General features: G+C 46.9%; 1 protein-coding gene across 1 annotated transcript in view; it reads right to left on the minus strand.

Moving 5' to 3' along the window:
- LOC115458286 (neuronal tyrosine-phosphorylated phosphoinositide-3-kinase adapter 1-like) overlaps positions 1-3,824 on the minus strand; it is a 97,133-nt gene extending 93,309 nt beyond the window's left edge. The window contains exon 1 of the mRNA XM_030188149.1: positions 3,625-3,824. Within this exon, the coding sequence (XP_030044009.1) occupies positions 3,625-3,824 (200 nt within the window). The remainder of the gene's footprint in view (positions 1-3,624) is intronic.
- Positions 3,825-21,367: the final 17,543 nt, after the last annotated feature.

Genomic DNA, 21,367 nt, shown 5'->3' on the forward strand with positions numbered 1-21,367 from the left:
CACTGTTGCTGCTATTCCATGTTGCTGCTATTCCATGTAGAAGTCGGCCCTTGCAGATCACCAATGTGACCGCGCAGGCTTCTGCTTCTGTGAGTCTGACGTCCTGCACGTACGTGCAGGACGTCAGACTCACAGAAACAGAAGCCTGCGCAGCCTTCTACATGGAATGTTGCTAGTGGAATAGCAACATTCCATGTAGAATCTCCAATAGTAGCAACATTCCACATAGAACCTCCAATACTAGCACCATTCTATGTAGAAGTCGGCCCTTGCAGATCACCAATGTGGCCGCGCAGGCTTCTGCTTCCATGGGTCTGACGTCCTGCACGTACGTGCAGGACGTCAGACTCACAGAAACAGAAGCCTGCGCAGCCTTCTACATGGAATGTTGCTAATGGAATAGCAACATTCCATGTAGAATCTCCAATAGTAGCAACATTCCATGTAGAATCTCCAATAGTATCTATTTTATTTTTGTTACATTTGTACCCCGCGCTTTCCCACTCATGGCAGGCTCAATGCGGCTTACATGGGGCAATGGAGGGTTAAGTGACTTGCCCAGAGTCACAAGGAGCTGTTTTTCAGGTTCGAAAATGACTATGTTCGCTATTGGATTTTTGGATGTTTTCCACAAAACATCCAAAGTCGGATTTAGACATCATATTGAAAATGCCCCTCTGTATATGTTTGTAAAACTATCCCGTAAGGACTGCAGAAATCACAGCTAAAATACAGCAACTGATATTTACAGCAGCATGTTGAAATACTCGCAGAAGTATTTTATGACCTACCCTTGTACTTGTGACTTCGCCCACACTCCAACCAAACTACACTCCTGAACATGCCTACACCTGGATGGAGGAAGCAATTTCACAAGAAGCCTTTTAAAGGCTTATATGTGCAAACAGGGCCCTTCATAAAATTAGCTTCAGCAAGTGCATGCTCGTTTTCAGAGACGACAAGAGTGAACCATCCCAAAGCTGGAAACTGAAGGCCAGAGTGTGAGATTTTTCCAATAGCACATGTAGGGTATAGAAATATTTAAATGGATTGCAGTGGCCTAAGAACCTGGGGGAACTGGGTTCAATTCCCACTGCAGCTCCTTGTAACTCTGGGCAAGTCATTTAACCCTCCATTGCCCCAGGTAAAAACAAAAAAACATAGATCGTCAGCCCTCTACCCTGTTTCCCCGAAAATAAGACAGTGTCTTATATTAATTTTTGCTCCCAAAGATGCGCTAGGTCTTATTTTCAGGGGATGTCTTATTTTTTCATGAAGAAGAATTCACATTTATTGTTGAACAAAAAAAATGAACATTGTCTGTTTTTGCTCAGGGGTGTGGCATTGCAACTTAGGCTCTCCTCCTTTTTTTTTTTTTTTTTCTTTTCTTTTATCGTCTTTCATCACCACCTCCAACCAGTCCTGCTTGTTTCGAAGCTCTGCCCACGCCCCTCCCACGGAATTGCAGATTCCCCCGTCCCTTCGATTTCAACCCCCCCTCCATGATACTGACCCCTTGCCCCCCGTGACGTTTTTTTTTTGAGCAGCGCGAGGAACTGAGTGAGTGACACGGTGCGAGGGGCGGAACAGCGCGAGCAACTTTGTTGTGATCAGCTGTGCTCAGAGGGCAGGGCTAGTGAGTGGAGGGTGGAGCTATTACGAAGCTGACGAACACTTCAGGGCTTCAGGCTTCACTGCAACGCTGGCGGCTTCAGAACGTTGGATGTGCTCTTTATTAGGTAGGATTATTTCGTCTTTGGGTTGCAGCAAAAAAAATTAAGGTTTCTGTGTCCATGTCCCATCGGGGCCAAACAAAAACTTTGCTAGGTCTTACTTTCGGGGGAGGCCTTATATTTAGCAATTCAGCAAAACCTCTACTAGGTCTTATTTTAAGGGGATGTCTTATTTTCGGGGAAAAAGGGTAGGTACAGAGAAAGTACCTGCATATAGAGTACAGAGCTGCATACTACTAGCGTTACAGAAATGATTAGTAGTAATAATTGTCATATGGATACAAACAGTGGAAGCAATCTGGGTAAATTCTCCAGGCTCTAATCTTTTCTTCACTCAGTGGCTGACAGTATATGCATAGGTTTCAGACAGCAGGGAAAAAGGATGGGGCAGGAGGAGACAGTGCACAGGAATGTGCTCAGATTTCTTCATACTGGTGCAGCCATTTTGCTTTTCTTCTCTTAAGCTTGAATCTCGTGAAAACAGTGTCAAACCATGATGATTGAGAGAAGGGGCTCACAGAACTTGAGAGTGAGAGAGACTTCAAATCAATGTGACATACTCCTAATGAGTGAGAGAGCCTTCAAATGAGTGCATCACACTCCTAATGAGTGAGAGAAGGGACTGAAAGAGTATGAGAGTGAGAGATCCTTCAAACGAGTGTAACATACTTCTAATGAGTGAGAGAAGGGACTGGAAGAGTGTGAGAGAGCCTTCAAATGAGAGTGACACACTCCTAATGAGTGAGAGAAAAGACACAACGAATGTGAGAGTGAGAGAGCCTTCAAATGAGTGTCTATTGAGTGTGAGAACGGACTGAAAGAGTGTGAGAGTGAGAGATCCTTCAAATGAGTGTGACACACTTCTAAAGAGTGTAAGAAAGGGTGTGAAAGTGAAAAAGCCTTCAAATGAGTGTGACACACTCCTAATGAGTGAGAGAAGAGGCTCACAGCATGTGAGAGTGAGAGAGCCTTCAAATGAGTGTGACACACTCCTATTGAGTGAGAGAAGAGGCTCACAGCGTGTGAGAGTGAGAGAGCTTTCAAATAGTTTGACTCACTCCCAGAGGGTACTTTTATAACTGGTCACTTTGTTTTGGAGGTCAAGCAGGTGCCTAGTGTCTTTATAAACATTTTTCTAGAGATGCAGAATAAATCATAGCTAAAATGAGTTACAGGCATCTACACCTGCTCAGGAGTAGGTGTAAATGTTTATGCATAAAGGATGTGTATAAATCAAGACTCCATCTGCGCTCCACCCAAACCCACCTACACACAAATTGTATAAAAGTATTTGTTCTTGTCATGATGCATGTTTTTACAGAAGCGATAAATCTGTAAGAGGCATTTTTGTGTGTGTACTGTCATAGATGTGCAAAAATACCTTTACAATAGGACCCCATCTCTGCTTTCTGCGAGGTGCATGCTTCCTGTGTAATCAGGATGCATAGGAAAGGGTGATAGGTCAGCCACAGAAATCAGGCGTGCATACTTACTGCAACGCTGCCAAGTGACTCAGTTCCTAAAGAGAGATTTTAGACCAGTTTTGGTTCTAGAACTTGTACTCCAATACATTGTGGTATTTGTAGGTCCTGATTTTACATTTGAAATCAGTGTTATGCACAGTGGAATATATTAATATTGGGGCTGTCACTGGACCAAGCTTTCCCTCCAGAAACTGGGTTACTTGTCAGCTATGAAGTTCTAGGTTTCACTAAGAAAAGGAGCAGCGACCACAAACGCATAGCTAAAATGGGGAAAAACTTAGGCTGGGCTCAGTCTGACCAACAGAAGTGGAATCAAAGCACCACTCAAAATTGCTTTTTAAAAATGAGCATTCTTCCCTCCCCACAGGTAACCTCTAGTGTTGTACTTTTCTGGACATGGTCCCTACCTCTTCTTGGGGTCATCTTCCTTGTGTCTCCACTCAATCTTGGCCTTACGGTACAGCAGGTTCATCTCGACGCACAGCTGGTGGCTGTCGCTCCTGTGCAGGCTGTGCGTACTCAGTGACCCACAGGCTCCGATGCCACCCTTTCCAGCAAGCTGCAGGTGTGGTGAGATGGCTGCTGCATCCTGGGGACCAGTGGTCATCTTCTGGTGCCCGCCTGTGCTAGGGGAAGGCGGAGGAGCCGAGCTTGCAATCCTGAGAGGGTGAGGAGAAGACACGAAGTTAGAGACCAATCTGCTGGAATTTATTCAGTAATATGGAGGACAAATCCACCCAGTAATTCTCTCACACTCTCTGGTGTCACACAGTCCCATGTTTCACAGTTTGTGCTGTCCTATGGCCCCATCTGATCCCATTCCTCATGCTCTCTGACATCAAGAGATCCATCTGGCCTCTCTTCCACATTCTATGCCTCCACACAATGGATACCTACTGAAAGGCATCAGTGTCATTGACTTTCTGATTCACTTAATGCTGCTTTTGCTGCCTTTCTAGACTAGGGTGCAATTCACCTCCATTCCTCTTCCTGCTGATCAACATTCCTTCTAAGCTATGAAGGAGTCCTCCACCCACATTCCTACATTGGGGATGATGCATCAATTTCATGCTTTCAAGTCCCTTGAGAGTGCTTCAGAACCTGCCTGCCCAATGTAAACCATGATATTAATGCACCACCCCAACTGGTGGGAACAGCTCACCCATCCCTTCAACTATGCTTCCCTCTAGCCTCTGCCTCTCTAAGCCCTGTTCTACCACTGGAAAGAGGGACAGAGGTGACCATCAGGAATAAACACATAACACATATTCCCTGCTTATTTAGACAGAGGACATTTATTGACAGTCTCAGATTCTGGACTTCGAGAAAGCTGAATATGCTTAGAACAGCAGAGTTATCCAATTCCAGAAGTGAGATATTGGTCAGTCCTAGTTTCAAGCCTACATCCAAAGCAGTGCAATGTTTGTTGTCTGATTCTACACATTAATATCAACATTGTCGGTCCCATAATGAATCAGGAATGGGATAACAGACATCCAAGACTGGCCTAAAATCTCTTTCCCAAAACTGAGTAACATAGAGGTTCATCAACAGGATTTGTTCATTCTGTGCCCAATAGTTAACAGAGACTTGGTCTTCACGCCCAGTCCTCATGGACTACTAATGGGTCAGGTTTTCAGGATATTCTTAATTAATATGCATGAGAGAGATTTGCATACAGTTGAGGTGGTGAAAGCCTGACCTATTGGTGGTCCTCGAGGACTAGGACAAAAGACCAAGGGACTAGCTAATCATTATGGTGTAGGGCAGGAGGGGTCTCGCCAAGAGAGGAGGTTGCCATTTGCCAACTCATCCTAGGTTGACCAAACAAGCTGATCCAGTGCTTGGTTTGGTGCCATTGTCTGTGTGTATTTGTAATTCTGATTATCCCATTGATTTCCCTCAGAACATCACAACTACAAGTCTCTGCATACACCGGAGCTAAACCAGGACTGGATTTCATTATTTACCTTTCCACACTCAAACTTGACAATAAAAAAGGCTGCCAGTTGTTCCCAAACATCCTGGGTGCTTCCCAACCAGTCAGGTTTCAGGATATCCACAATGAATATTCATGAGAGATTTGCATACAGTGGAGGTAGTGCATGCAAATCGTTCTCATGAATATTCATTGTGGATATGCTAAAAACCTGACTGTCTGGGGAGTCCCCACGACAAGTTTGAGAACCACTGCAGTAGGTCCAGGTCCCAAGTCTTCACCCGTAGTAAAAGAGTGCTTTTCTGCACAAGATCAGCATTTTGAAAGTGCTGGTCTCACAACCACATGTTTTGAATTTACTCATAGTACGGCCTTAGGAGAAGGAGGAAAAGCAGCAGTAAGCAGTGGAACAGGCTCTCATTGACTGACTCCATTCTCTGCTCTACATGCTCTTTTGCCATCTCCCAACAACTGATGCCCTAGGTAACTGCTTAGTACACGTAGTAGTGAGACTGGCCCTGAGTGGGCCAGGATTCCATTCAAAATTTATTTATTTTGGATTTTGCTCACACCTTTTTTTTTTCAGTAATAGCTCTTAAATATAGCCCATCAAGTCTTGTATTCTAGTTTGCCTGACTTCTCAGCCAGTTTGCTCATTCCTTATATATGGGTCATCGTCATGGACTTCATATACCGTCTTTCTGCGGTACAACCAATTCTATGGCAGGTACTTTCTCTGTCCTTAGTGGACTCACAGATTTTGTTTTTGTACCTGGGGCATCTTTGCAAACATTTCTGTCCTCACAACAAAACTATTAATCCCTTCACCATAAAAGTCATCTAAATACCACTAGACTAGTGCTTCTCCACCCAGTCCTTGGAGCACACCAAGCCAGTCAGGTTTCCGGATATCTACAATGAATATGCATGAACTAGATTTGCATGCAGTGCCTCCTTGGTATGCAAATCTTTCATGCATATCCATTATGGATATCCTGAAAACCTGAATGGGTGTTTCCAATGGACTACTACTTATCATTTCTATAGCGCTACTAGACGTACGCAGGGCTGTACACTGGGCATGAAGAGACAGTCCCTGCTCGACAGAGCTTACAATCTAATTAGGACAGACAAACAGGACAAATAAGGGATAAGAACAAACAGTAGCAAGATTCCGTGCAGAATCCCAAAGACTAAAACTACTACTTATCATTTCTATAGCGCTACTAGACGTATACAGCGCTGTACACTGGACATGAAGAGACAGTCACTGCTCGACAGAGCTTACAATCTAATTAGGACAGACAAACAGGTCAAATAAGGGATAAGGGAATTAATAAGGTGGGTACTGAACAAGTGAGTAAGGGTTAGGAGTTAAAAGCAGCATCAAACAAGTTAAACCACAAAGTCTATTGTGGATTAAAAACTGGTTGAAGGATAGGAAACAGAGAGTGGGGTTAAATGGGCAGTATTCACAATGGAGAAGGGTAGTTAGTGGGGTTCCTCAGGGGTCTGTGCTAGGACCGCTGCTTTTTAATATATTTATAAATGATTTAGAGATGGGAGTAACTAGCGAGGTAATTATATTTGCTGATGACAAAGTTATTCAAAGTCGTTAACTCGCGACAGGATTGTGAAAAATTACAGAAGGACCTTACGAGACTGGGAGACTGGGCGGCTAAATGGCAGATGACGTTTAGTGTGAGCAAGTGCAAGGTGATGTATTTGGGTAAAAAGAACCCGAATTATAGCTACGTCATACAAGGTTCCACGTTAGGAGTTACGGACCATGAAAGGGATCTGGGTGTCGTCATCGATAATACACTGAAACCTTCTGCTCAGTGTGCTGCTGCAGCTCGGAAAGCAAATAGAATGTTGGGTATTATTAGGAAAGGTATGGAAAACAGGTGTGAGGATGTTATAATGCCGTTATATCGCTCTATGGTGCGACCGCACCTTGAGTATTGTGTTCAATTCTGGTCGCCGCATCTCAAGAAAGATATAGTGGAAGTGGAATTGGAAAAGGTGCAGCGAAGGGCGACTAAAATGATAGCGGGGATGGGACAACTTCCCTATGAAGAAAGACTAAGGAGGCTAGGGCTTTTTTAGCTTGGAGAAGAGACGGCTGAGGGGAGACATGATAGAGGTATATAAAATAATGAGTGGAGTGGAACAGGTGGATGTGAAGCATCTGTTCACGCTTTCCAAAAATACTAGGACTAGGGGGCATGCGATGAAACTACAGTGTAGTAAATTTAAAACAAATCGGAGAAAATATTTCTTCACCCAACGCATAATTAAACTCTGGAATTCGTTGCCCGAGAACGTGGTGAAGGCGGTTAGCTTGGCAGAGTTTAAAAAGTGGTTAGACGGTTTCCTAAAGGACAAGTCCATAAATCGCTACAACATGTATAGAATGTTTGTACGTTTGGGAAGCTTGCCAGGTGCCCTTGGCCTGGATTGGCCGCTGTCGTGGACAGGATGCTGGGCTCGATGGACCCTTGGTCTTTTCCCAGTGTGGCATTACTTATGTACTTATGAAACTTCTGCAGAGAACTACATGACTGCATGAGGAAATTGTTGTGATGTTCCTTCAATTCTAGATTTTTGAATGAATAGCATCCAGTTTGATATTTTATAACTCCTAATAGAGCCTTGTTAGGAAAAATGTGGCCTCCATCAGGTCGGTATGGTTACTCTACAACAGTGGTTCTCAACCAGTGTGTCACCAACAACTGGGAAACGTGGCACCGAAAATTTGAGACAGCAATTTTGTGCTTTTCTTAACCACCATGGGCTAGATTCTATATATGGTGCCTGAAAATGTCTTGCAGAAAAAAAATACATCTAGGCGTATTCTCTAAAGTATGCCTAGATTTTAAAGAACAGGCTTAAATTTCCACGTGATATATAGAATACACCAGGTACCTCTCCATGCAACCAAATTTGGTCGCATCCATTTAGGCCACGTTTTACTTGGCGCAAATCCCGACACCTAAAATAGAGGCAGAGCAGATGTATTCTATAATAATGCGCATAGATTTTAGAAACACCCATGACCTGCCCATTCCACCCCATAACTATGCCCCCTTTTCAACTATGCGACTTAGAATTTAAGCGCACCACGTTCCAGAACACGCTTAGCGAGTTGTGCGTATAAATCTTGATGCCAATTAGTGCTGACAATTGCTTGTTAACATCCAATTGACAGCACTGATTAGCTAGTTAACCAATTAAGTTACACACATTGTTACAGAATATGCTTCGATTTCTGTGTGGAAATTAAGGCGCTATATATAGAATTTTGGGGCATGTGAGCTTTAGGCTGGGGAGAAGTGAGAACCAAGTCCCTACTGTCATTAACCTCAAATGAAAATGTTGCAGTTCACCCCTCTTTTCCACCCTGGCAATAACCACCATTGTACCTGTATTTCCCTTACATCATTAGTAGCAACAATAAAATGATATATAGGGAGGGTTTCCTTTGTTTAGCTGAAACCTGTGGTGTTTAGTGTGTCACACATGTGAATATTGTCTGTCAGGTATGTCACAACAGAAGAAAGATTAAGAACCACTGCTCAACAATAAAGGTTGAATCCTCTTTCCTTGGTCTACTATATTGTTGGTGTCGACTTCTGTGGATTATCTCCTCTGTTTCTTTGTGTCCCCTAGACATTCCTGGCCCCTTCTCTTTGGAACAGTCTACCCTTGCACCTCAGACTAGAAAACTAATTTAAGAAATGTAAAACTAACTTAAGACTTTGGACAGGCTTTCCCTTCTTGAGCTCGGCCTCTTGGGTTTGCTTTTCAGCATTCAGAGAACTGATACCAGGAGTATATATTATCTTATTCCTTCTTTCTTATTGTTTATCATTTCATAAGTGCTCCTATTTCACTGTAACCTAGCCCTCCTTATTGCTGTGCTTACAAATTTTGTATTATATTTATTCCTGTGATTATGGTGAAATTTAGTCAAACCTGTTAAATTATTTTCCTTTTGTCTGGCTGTATCATCCTGACAGTGGCTGTAAGCCCTTCCTGCCAGCAGAGGGAGGCAGAGAAACTGATCTTTCCCAGCAATGTCACCAGTATAAACTGCTGGTGCTCATAGAAAAGTTTCAGTATGCCTGTGCCAAAGCAGCAGTAGGTCCCACCCCAACAACCACTGCAGCTTTAAGGAATCACATTTTTATTTTGTTTTATTTTTTTGGAACAGCATTGGAGAGAAAGACAGAGAACACCAAGAATCCCAGTAGCCACAATTTTCCGTGGGAGGGTCTCAGGATAATCCAGCCAGACCTGTTCCTTGCCAAATCCAAAGGTCACTACTCCATCCTCATCCTCCTCGACCTGTCCGCCGCTTTTGACACTGTCAATCATAATTTACTTCTTGCTGTACTATCCTCATTTGGGTTCCAGGACTCTGTCCTCTCCTGGTTCTCCTCTTATCTCTCCCACCGTACCTTCAGAGTACATTCTCATGGATCTTCTTCCACCCCCATCCCACTCTCTGTTGGAGTTCCTCAGGGATCTGTCCTTGGACCCCTTCTTTTTTCAATCTACACCTCTTCCCTGGGCTCACTGATCTCATCTCATGGTTTCCAATACCATCATTATGCTGACGACACCCAGCTTTACCTCTCCACACCAGACATCACTGCGGAAACTCAGGCCAAAGTATCAGCCTGCTTATCCGACACTGCTGCCTGGATGTCCAACCGCCACCTGAAACTGAACATGGCCAAGACCGAGCTCATTGTCTTTCCACCCAAACCCACTTCTCCTCTCCCTCCACTCTCTATTTCAGTCGACAACACCCTCATCCTCCCCGTCTCATCTGCCCGCAACCTCGGAGTCATCTTCGACTCCTCCCTCTCCTTCTCTGCCCATATCCAGCAGACAGCCAAGACCTGTCGCTTCTTTCTCTATAACATCAGCAAAATTCGCCCCTTCCTCTCTGAGCACACCACCCGAACTCTCATCCACTCTCTCATCACCTCTCGCCTTGACTACTGCAACCTACTCCTCACTGGCCTCCCACTTAACCATCTATCCCCCCTTCAATCCGTTCAGAACTCTGCTGCCCGTCTTATCTTCCACCTAGACCGATATGCTCATATCACCCCTCACCTCAAGTCACTTCACTGGCTTCCAATCAGGTACCGCATACAGTTCAAGCTTCTCCTACTAACCTATCAATAGAAATCAAACAAAATAAAACATGGAAAAGAAAATAAGATGATACCTTTTTTATTGGACATAACTTAATACATTTCTTGATTAGCTTTGATATCAATGATATGCTTTGATGTCCCCATGCATACTTCCTACCCACCCCCCTCCTCCCACCCTGTCAGACTGTCATAGTAATGCTTGAATGTTTTCACTTATATACACTGTCAGCTAGCACATTTGCTTATTTCCGATCTGAGGAAGAAGGGCAACCTTCGAAAGCTAATCAAGAAATGTATTAAGTTATGTCCAATAAAAAAGGTATCATCTTATTTTCTTTTCCATGTTTTATTTTGTTTGATTTCTATTGATAACCTTAAGAGTGGACTAACACGGCTACCACACTCTCCTACTAACCTACAAATGCACTCAATCTGCAGCCCCTCATTACCTCTCTACCCTCATCTCCCTTTACGCTCCTACCCGTAACCTCCGCTCACAGGACAAATCCCTCCTCTCAGTACCCTTCTCCACCACCGCCAACTCCACTCCGCCCTTTCTGCCTCGCCTCACCCTATGCTTGGAATAAACTCCCTGAGCCCATACGCCAAGCCCCCTCCCTGCCCATCTTCAAATCCTTGCTCAAAGCCAACCTCTTCAATGTCGCTTTCGGTACCTAACCATTGTACCTCTATCCAGGAAATCTAGAGTGCCCCCAATTTGATTGACTGCACTTTTTTGTCCTTTAGATTGTAAGCTCCTTTGAGCAGGGACTGTCCTTCTTTGTTAGATTGTACAGCGCTGTATAACCCTGGTAGCACTTTAGAAATGTTAAATAGTAGTAGTAGTAAAGCAAAGCAAATTAACAGGTATGATTAAATTTCACCTTCCTTATCAAACTGACGGGATGTACCCAAGCAGAACTCAAAGAGAGGGGAAGACAAGACCTCCCAAATGATTTGCTCTGGGTAGCACATCCAGTCTGTAATGCTTCACAAAGGAATATAGAAATGATCATGTTGCCACCCAACAGATGTCCTCTGGAGAGGTTGCCTGGGCTTCCACCCAGTAGGTCACCTATGCACAAGTTGAGAGAGACCTCAACCCATCAGGCAGTCTCTTGTTACTGCAAATTAAGTGGCCCTAATAGCTGCCTTAATCCAACATGCAATGGAGGCTCTGGATGCTGCGTGACCCTTCCTGGGGCCAAGGAAGAGGACAAAAAGATGATCTGAGAGGTGAAACTTGTTTGTCTCCTGAAAGTATATTAGCAGAACACTGTGGATATCCAGCATGTGAAGCCTCCTGGAAACATAATCCACAAAGAAGTCAGACAGATCTCTTGATTCACATGGAAGGGGGAGATCATCTTAAGAAGGAAAGAAGAAACAGTGCGAACAGACGTAGAATCTTCTGAGAAAGAGACCGGGGTCCCAACATGACAGAGCCTGAAGTTCCAACGCCCTCCTGGCCAATTAAATCACCACCAGGAAAACCATCTTCAGAGTGAGGTCCTTATCAAAACGGACTTGAGAGACTCAAAAGTAGGACCAAAAAGAACATTCAGCACCAGATTCAAATTCCAGGGGGAAAGATTTGGTCAAACAGTGGGGCATAAATGAGCCACTCCTTTCAAAAATCAAGCAATCTCTCCATGAGCGGTGAGGGAGAGACCTAGGATCTAGCCATAAAAACAAAAAAGAGCTGCCAGCTGACCAAAACCCTGCTGCAAAAGCCCAAGAACTTTGGGAATCTGCAATCCAAGAGGAAAGCGAGCGCTGGACTTACCAGCTCTCAAAGACCATTCAAACCTGGACTTAGGCCAGGGAAGTGGAAGAATTAAACATGGTGCCAATCACAACAGGAGAGAACCCTTTCTTCATTCAGTACCATCTCTCAAGGGCCAAACTGTAAGCCAGAAGGGATCTAGCTCTACCACTGGACCCTGCCTGAGCAATCTGCAACCCCTGGGAAGAAGAAGCAGATCGCCCACCAACAGACAAATCAGGTATCCCATACCATGGCCTGAAAGGCTAATCCAATCACTACTAGGAGCGCTAGAAAGGAATGATGTGCAATCCTGTGCAGTACTTGGCCTATCAGAGGCCAAGGAGTGAAAACATACAAGGGTGCTTCCCTGGGCTACAGCAGAACCAAGGGATCTGCAAGGCGTTCCACATTGGCATTGCTGCTCAAGGCCCAGATCTGCCCAGTGCACCCTCATTGGGTAGATCTGGATCCCCCCAGCTGCACTAGAGGGCCTCAAGTCTCCTGTCCTTTTGGGTCCTGGAAAGGAATCTGACAGGTGCCTGCCAAACCAGAAACAACCCCCCACCCCTTGAGTAGCCCTTCTGGCACAATTCAGGCAGCCAGTTGAGGTCTAACTGGAGTATAATCTGTTGGAGTACTCCGCAGTTCTCATAAGTAATGGAAGAAAGTGACTGTGTATAAAGTTTTGCTGTACTGCACATATACTGCCTCTGCCTTAATTGTCCCCGATTGTTTAAAGCACATCGACCGTGTGTTCTGCTTTTATTTTGAGAACTAAAGTGTAAGTGTGTGGAGTGTAGCCTTATTCGACCTCCGGGGTTTTCTCCACTCCCAGCCCACACCCTAAATAAATATGTACCCGGCAGCTCTCATGCTATAGAGCACACTCTAGGTGACCACCTAGGGTGACCCAAAAGGTCAGGGCTAACAGGGAGATCTGAGAGGTCCCCCTACATCCAAAGGTGGAGTCTGCCCCCACTGGAAAACTCATGGGGATCCAGTCTCCCTGGTGTTATTTGGGTCCCCAGGGAAGGACCCGAACAGGGCCCTCTGAGGTCATGGACAGGATCCAGTCTCTGTGGCTAAAGCCTTTTAATCAGCAGAACAAGATGCTGGAACCAAGCAAAGTTCAAGAGCCCCATTGGGACCCACCCAAGGATGGACCTAGAGTAAGGCAGTCAACCCCCACCCATGCCCCAATGGGGACTGTACAGGCTCCTGCTGCAGAAACACTGCCTGCACTCAAATTAGTCGCCGTTCCTGTCAGAGACAACTGGACCAAGGGTTCTGCTGTTTCAGAGGAGGAAGTCTCCAAAGACATCTGGGCACACCCCAGACCCCCCTCCTCTCTGGGACTCGAGGAGCACAGAGAACCAGCAGCTCCCACAGTTTGCTCACCACTTGACAGCTGGCATGCTTGACCATATGGCCAGCACACCAAGACCTTTAGGTCAACTGTGGCCTGGGACTCTGGCGTTCCCGTCGTCCTCCTGGTTGCTCTTCCAGATGTGCTTTCTTTCTAGGGCTGCCAAGCCAGCTTCTGGGTTTTGTTTTTACAGCTTAACTTCCTATGCAAGCAAAAAGCTAAACCCAGCCAATTTGTTTGGCTGGAGCTATAGAGCCCGGAGGGAGCACCCAAGAAGATGTAAGGGCAGCATGGAGTTGGGGACCCGCATCCCCTATGGCAGGGCCCTGTGAGGTAAGCCTTACCCAGTGGTCACCCACAGGAGATAACTAAGCGTAGCGGAGACAAGTTCCGCATGTGATTAGACCCAGTCCATTGATCCAGAAACTTGGGAGCCAGCCGTTGGGCTCAACCAAGCTGTGAGGCAAAGGCCTGCACTGCTGGGAGTTAGGCCAAGGGCCAGCACCATCAGCCTGAACAACCTACCCTCTGCTGGAGGTAAATACTAGAACTTTCCACTGAGCACCAGCAGGCTATACCAGTGATGTTACTGGGAAAGATCAATTTCTCTACCTCCCTTTGCTGGCAGGAAAGGATAACACCCATCAATCATGGAGATGCAGTGTATGACAATAAGGAATTTCATTTTAAAACCAAACCTTTGTATACCGCATATACCAACAAAATATATGTGGTTTATCAAATATATGATGACGGTGATGAAGAATGGGACTTTGTTCCATGAAAGGATGGGGGGGTGGGGTGAGTGCTATTATGTATTTTATGATTGTGAATGTTTTGGATGTACTCCTGCTTAGGTATAGATGGATTATAAATGCAATTAGTAAATAATTTCTAAAGGGATTGAGAATTGAGGAGTGCGTCCACATCAGCACACCCCCAGTAACATAGTAACATAGTAGATGACGGCAGAAAAAGACCTGCACGGTCCATCCAGTCTGCCCAACAAGATAAACTCATATGTGCTACTTTTTGTGTATACCTTACCTTGATTTGTACCTGTCCTTTTCAGGGCACAGACCGTATAAGTCTGCCCAGCACTATCCCCACCTCCCAACCACCAGCCCCGCCTCCCACCACCGGTTCTGGCTCAGACTGTATAAGTCTGCCCAGCACCATCCCCACCTCTCAACCACTGACTCTGGCACAGACCGTATAAGTCTGCCCAGCACCATCCCCGCCTTCCGCCACTGGCTCTGCCACCCAATCTCGGCTAAGCTCCTTAGGATCCATTCCTTCTGAACATTTTGGGGTTTTTTTACAGTTTGAGGGTTGGGCGCAGGCAGTGGTGTGCTGGAGCAGGCTCTCACGGGCTCGCGAGAGCCGTTTGTTTAATTTTGAAGAATTTTGGGAGCCGGTTGTTAAAGTAGGCCCTCCATGACTACTTTAACCACTGGCTCCCAAAATGTGGGCTCGGGCCCCCACCTCAATTCTCTTTTACTTTGCTGGTGGGGATGCTGAGCTTCGCCAGCCAAGTGAACAGACTGCTGCTGCTCCCCGCTCCTGATTTCCAGCTCTGAGCAGCAGGCTGGGACTTCTCCTGCATGTGCAAGAAGTCCCAGCTTGCTGCTTAGAGCCAGAAACAAGCAGTGGGGTGTGGTGGCAGTCCATAGCATGCCTATATGAGGTGGAGAGAGAGGGGCATGCGTTGCCCCCCAGTCCACCCATGCCCCCCCCCCCCAAATTGCAGGGCTGGCTATGCCCAGAGAGAGAGAGCCCGTTGTTAAAAATTTACCAGCACACCCCTGGGCGCAGGGCCAACATTAAACATGCTGGGGCCCCAGGGCAGAAATTTGGAAGGAGGTCTTGAAGCCCACCAGCTCTCATGCTCCTTTAGATTCAGGTGGACTTGGGTCCCCCTGTAGCATGGGAGCCCAGGGCAATTGCCCTGTTTTCAGCATCCTAACGCCAGCCCTGTTTGAACATTTGTATCTTGAGGGTAGGGGGTATTCTTGTTCTATCACTGGCCTTTTGACCGCATCCCCAGGAGCATCAACTCATGCATTAAGTGGCAAAAATTGCTGCATTAGGGTTAAATAACATAACATGGTATATAGACCCTTAACTTAGTACCTGGGGCAAAAGAAGGTGAAATGTTTTTCCCAAGGAGATATCAGCGGGAGAAGCAATACTGGAACTGGCTTCCTTGGTTCTCATGCCACAGCTCACTATTCTATTCCTCCACCTGGGGTGAAATGGTAAGTTTTACCAGAAGCAAGAAATAAAAGGGCGACCTGCCAGGAGCAGAAGCTTCCTGTACCAAGTGTTCTACAATGAAAATTTTCTTGCATCACTTACAATTTCTCAGCCTTCTGCCACTCCCCTGCACCTGCGAGTTTGAAGCACTCAAGAATTCCCAGCGGTAATGTCCAATGTTCATTTTATTTTCATCTGCAGGCCAGTTCAGTATAGGCAGCCAATCTCAGCGAGCACGCTGCCAGCCAGAGCTCAGTGATGTAGCCTTGTATTTATTTATTTAATGCCCACTTATACCGTCAATCCTGGGATGCAGGAGGGGGTCACTTTTCTGCGGTTCATAGCCTCAGGAGGGAGGTTCTGAGATGGAACTGTGAACCTGATTTCTCTTGCCATGGAGTTCTGCGGCTGCGGCTATCCTAATGCTCTTTTACTGGAAGTTATTCATTTAGCAAGGCTTGGCTGGGCTGATCGATAGCCTGTCAGATGATAACCACAACTGCAGCATTCAAACTCCCATAGCATTACAAACCACAGAAACACCACCGACATCACTGCATGACCTAAGAGCACAGATGTGTAATACCTGCTCCATTCCAGTGGCTGCCACAAATTGTACTTTCTAGAGGTTCTGTTATCCCCCTGCAATTCTCAGTCACAGTTCCTCCTCTTCCTCATTCAGCATGTTATCACTCCCCCCTCCCCCGGTTAGGCTTGCCTCCATCATCACCACCACCACCACCAGCTTACTTCCACCCAAGCCTGAAAGAAATCAGAATGGTGTGGAGCCTTCCTACGAAGATTCATACTCTAGAGCAATGCTTTTCAACCCAGTCCTCGGGACACGCCTAGGCAGTCAGGTTTTCAGCTGCAATAAGAAATGGTATATAAATTGAAATAAATAAATCAAACATATAAACGGCAAGTGACTGTACTCACTTGCAAATGCGCAGTACAGACTTCCCTCTCTGTCCCGCGCTCTCGTCAAGATGTCAGAGGGCGGAACAGAGAGGGAAACGGAGTCGAATTGTTGGACGACGACGACGCGTGGAAAGGAACATCGTGTGAAACAACCTCCACCCCCCCCCATCCCCACCGCCGCTCCCACCCCCCTCCGTATTGGGCCCCCTGCACTGACCTGACAGCGCCTCTCACCTCCGTGTGGAAGCGCTGCAGGCAGCAGCAGTGTGATCTGCTGCTGCCTGTACCGCTTTCACACGGAGGTAAGAGGCGCTGTCAGGTCAGTGCAGGGGGCCTGACACAGAGGGCAGAGGGAGCGGCGGGGATGAGGGTAGCTGGACATGGGGGGAGGACAGGGGGGAGAGGCCATAGTTGCTGGACTTGGGGTGAGAGCAGGGCACAGAGGAGGGTTGCTGGGGAGGGGGGGGAGGTCAAGGAAAAGAGGAGGGTCACTGGATATGGGGGGGAGGATCGGTGGTCGGGGTGAGGCCAGGGGACAGAGGAGGGCTGCAATACTCGCCCGTTTTTACGGGCTTAACGGCTAGTAAATAAATAGATGTGCATGCCCTACTTCCACGGTATGCAAATTTATCTCCTGCATATTTTTTGTGGGTATCTTGAAAACCTAACTGGTTAGGTATGTCCTGAGAATGGCAATGCTTTTTAGGCCAGTCCTTGGGGCATACCCAGCCAGTCTAGTTTTCAGGATACTCACAATGAATATGCATGAGATAACTTTGAATGCGCTGACTCTTTGTTATGCAAATCTATCTCATTCATATTCATTGAGGGTATCCCGATTGTCGGTGTGTACCCCGAGGACTGGGTTGAGAACCACTTTTGTAGAGCCACCATCTCCCACCCTTCATTCAGCTTTCTGTCAGATATACTGGGACACAGCAGGGCTTAAGCATGGCCCTGGTTCCAGCAAGGTAAGCATGACAGGAGGGATGCCATTTTTCCCTGGTGCCCCCACAAACATTGGCACATCCCTGCCACACTTACCTTGCTCATCATGTTGCACCAACCCTGGCAGCAAGGCCTGCAGACCCTAGCTCCAATCTCACCTGTGCCACTAGTCTCAGTGTGTGTAAAGCCCAGTGCACTTTTTCTAGCAAAACAGGTGTCGGTACTCAAATGGCAGGCCACCCTTCAGGGGTGGGGTGATCACTGAGTGACCCACCCACCCCACAATAGCCAGGCCCCCTGCAACCAGTCACAGAATCTATGACAAGGCAGAATTGGTGTGTACAGCCTGAGCTCTTTCATTAAAACTTGGGGACCATGGGTCAATTTTAGCAGACAATGGAAAAGGTGCCGGTACTCAGTACCCCCTCAAAAAAAAGCCCTGGTAAAGCCAATGCTGAAAGCCCAGTGCTTTGAAAATTGCAGATCCAGGTTCCAGGTGCCATGAAAATCACAGTATAAAACTTTCCATAAATTACTCCTTTCAGCCTCCCTGTTCTCCAGTCTCCTCTGAAGAAGACCAATCATAGGTGTAGTTTGGCATGGGCATGTGGGGTGGTACTCCCCCTAAATGTTGTGGGTTCTAATGCTGCATTGGTCTCCACTGCCAATATGACCTCCGTACTCTTTGCCCCTTTCCCCAAAATAGGCAGGCAAATGACACCATCAGACCCAAGTCAACCCTAAGAGAAGAAAGACTTTTTTGTAAAACAAAGGTGCTATTTTTCCACTATCTCGCTCTCAGATTTTTCTGACACTGACGCCTTAAAAGAGCATTTCAAACGCTTTGACCTGTAATTACATCTGTGACTTATGACCTAGGAGTAACTCTTCGCAGCATGGTATCAGGGCTAGTGTTAAACATGCTGGGGCCCCACAGCCCAGCAATAGACTGTATATTCTTCATCTCCAGGCAAGACTGGGGCCCAGGGCAATTGCCCTGTTTGCACCCATGTGACACTGTCCCTGCAACATATGGGGGTAATACTATAAGGAGCTGCCTAGACCAAGAACTGTGTAAATGTTGCTATTCATCATGTTCCCAGAGGGAAATGGGGCTTGATATACCGCCTTTCTGAGGTTTTTGCAACTACATTCAAAGCGGTTTACATATATTCAGATACTTATTTTGTACCAGGGGCAATGGAGGGTTAAGTGACTTGCCCACAGTCACAAGGAGCTGCAGTGGGAATCGAACTCAGTTCCCCAGGATCAAAGTCCACTGCACTAACCACTAGGCTACTCCTCCACTCCTTCCACCAATAAGAGCCAACCTCATCAGTGATGTCACAGTGGCTTGATTGCCCGATACTTGGCTCACTTCTGATATTGTGATGTCATAAGGGAAAGGGGGAAAGGGAAATGGGACTTGATATACCGCCTTTCTGAGGTTTTTACAACTACATTCAAAGCGGTTTACATATATTCAGGTACTTATTTTGTACCAGGGGCAATAGAGGGTTAAGTGACTTGCCCAGAGTCATAAGGAGCTGGAGTGGGAATCAAACGTAGTTCCCCAGGATCAAAGTCCACTGCACTAACCACTAGGCTACTCCTGTTCAGCAGCAGATACTGGCTCCTCAGCAGGAGTGCGGGCGATTACCTGCAAAAACAGGAGTCTCCCGCTGAAAGCAGGAGACTTACATAGGTGCATACGTATTGCCATACTGGGACAAACCGAAGGTCCTTCAAGCCCAGCATCCTGTTTCCAACAGTGGCCAATCCAGGTCACAAGTACCTGGCAAGATCCCAAAATAGTACAATACATTTTATGCTGCTTAGCCCAGAAATAAACTGTGGATTTTCCCCAAGTCCATTTTAATAATGGCTTAATAGACTTTTCTGTTAGGAAGCTATCCAAACCTTTTTTAAACACCGCTAAGCTAACTGTTTTTACTACTTTCTCTGGCAAAGAATTCCAGAATTTAATTACACGTTGAGTGAAGAAATATTTTCTCTGATTCCTTTTAAATATACTACCTTGTAGCTTCATTGCATGCCCCCTAGTCCTAGTATTTTTGGAAAGAGTAAACAAGCGATTCACGTCTACTCATTATTTTATAGACCTCATTCATATCTCCCCTCAGCCGCCTTTTCTCCAAGTTGAAGAGCCCTAGCCGCTTGGCAGTTACAGACTTGGCAGGTCTGTAACGTTGGTATTCTATAAAGAACAGCAGGCAACTACTTTTCTCTATAGAACAGGCTCCAAACAGGTGTATTATTGATGCCAAAAAATAGGAGCTTTTTATTGAGTTACCTTTCACATGTCCATTCAACATATCATTTGCTCTGGATCTTGTTTGAGGATAGGCGGATGAATTACATGTGACCTCCTGAGGCCCTTCCCGACCCTTTGTTTATGTGTTTCCAGGAAGTGTGTAACAGGGAGGGATAGGGCTTATTAGACCTCGGTCACCAAGTCTGCAGGTTATAAAGCTTGGGAGAACTATGTTGGTTGGAGCCTGGCCGCCGAGAGACTAGGCCGGACCCGGGGCAAGGCTGCCCCGCCTCCACCCTCCTGCCCAGATCACTCCCCCTGCCGCTGCCACCCCCTGTCGCTCCCCCCGCCGCCCCCGTCACTCCCCCCACCACTGCAGTCCCCGGTCTCACCTCCCTGCCTCCACGGCTCCGGGCCCCCTGCATTCAAAGCGGCATTCGCAGATCGCCTCTCTTCTGGCCTTCCCTCCCTGTGTCCCACCCATGTCTGATGTAACTTCCGGTTTCTGCGAGGGCAGGACACAGGGAGGGAAGGCCCGAAGGGAGGCGATCTGTGACTGCTGCTTCGAATGCAGGGGGCCCGGAGCCAAGGAGGCAGGCAGGTGAGACTGGGGACTGCAGCGCCGGTGGCCTGACCCTGGCGCCGGGCCCCTCTTGGAGGCCCGGGGAATTTTGTCCCCCCCTGCCCCCCCCTCTCGGTGGCCCTGCTGGCCACGTATACATATAGGACTAGATTCAGTAAATGGCACTCAAATTTTGGTCCTGAAAAAAATTCCACGCTATTCTATTAACAGCGCTCCAAATTGCGCACTATTTATAGAACAGCACTTAGTGCTGGGCACGAGGATTTAAACCAACTGAAACCTGTTGTAAATTTTGGCAAGTAAGTTAGGCACGGCTCCCCTAAATTCTATAATACTGCGTGCATCTTTAGTGAATGCCCTAACCTGCCCATGCCCCTCCCATGGACACGCCCCCTTGTCAGTTGCACGCTAAAAGATTTGCACTTGAATCTTTGAAGAATAGCGCTCAGCAAGATGTGAGTGCAATTAGCACCCAATTGTTACTAGTTAATGGCTCATTAGTCCATTAAGATGTGCACACAACTTGGGCGTGTAATTTTGGCCGCCAGATATAGAATCCGAGGGATAGAGTAAAATGAATGAGAGGTATAGGTCGGTTGGCGTCCTGGTCAGGGCCGCCGAGAGGGGGGCGGGGGGGGGGGACAAAATTCCCCGGGCCCGGGCCTCCAAGGGGGGCCCGGCGCCGGGATCAGGCTGCCGGGGTTGCAGTCCCCGGTCTCATCTGCCTGCCTCCTCGGCTCCGGACCCCCTGCATTCAAAGTGGCAGTCACAGATCACCTCTCTTCTGGCCTTCCCTCCCTGTATTCCGCCCTCGCGGAAATCGGAAGTTACATCAGACTAGGGTGGGACACGGGGAAGGAAGGCCAGAAGAGAGGCGATCCTCGACTGCCACTTTGAATGCAGGGGGTCCGGAGCCGAGG

The sequence above is a fragment of the Microcaecilia unicolor genome, chromosome 14 (assembly GCF_901765095.1).
Source record: "Microcaecilia unicolor chromosome 14, aMicUni1.1, whole genome shotgun sequence".
NCBI lineage: Eukaryota > Metazoa > Chordata > Amphibia > Gymnophiona > Siphonopidae > Microcaecilia > Microcaecilia unicolor.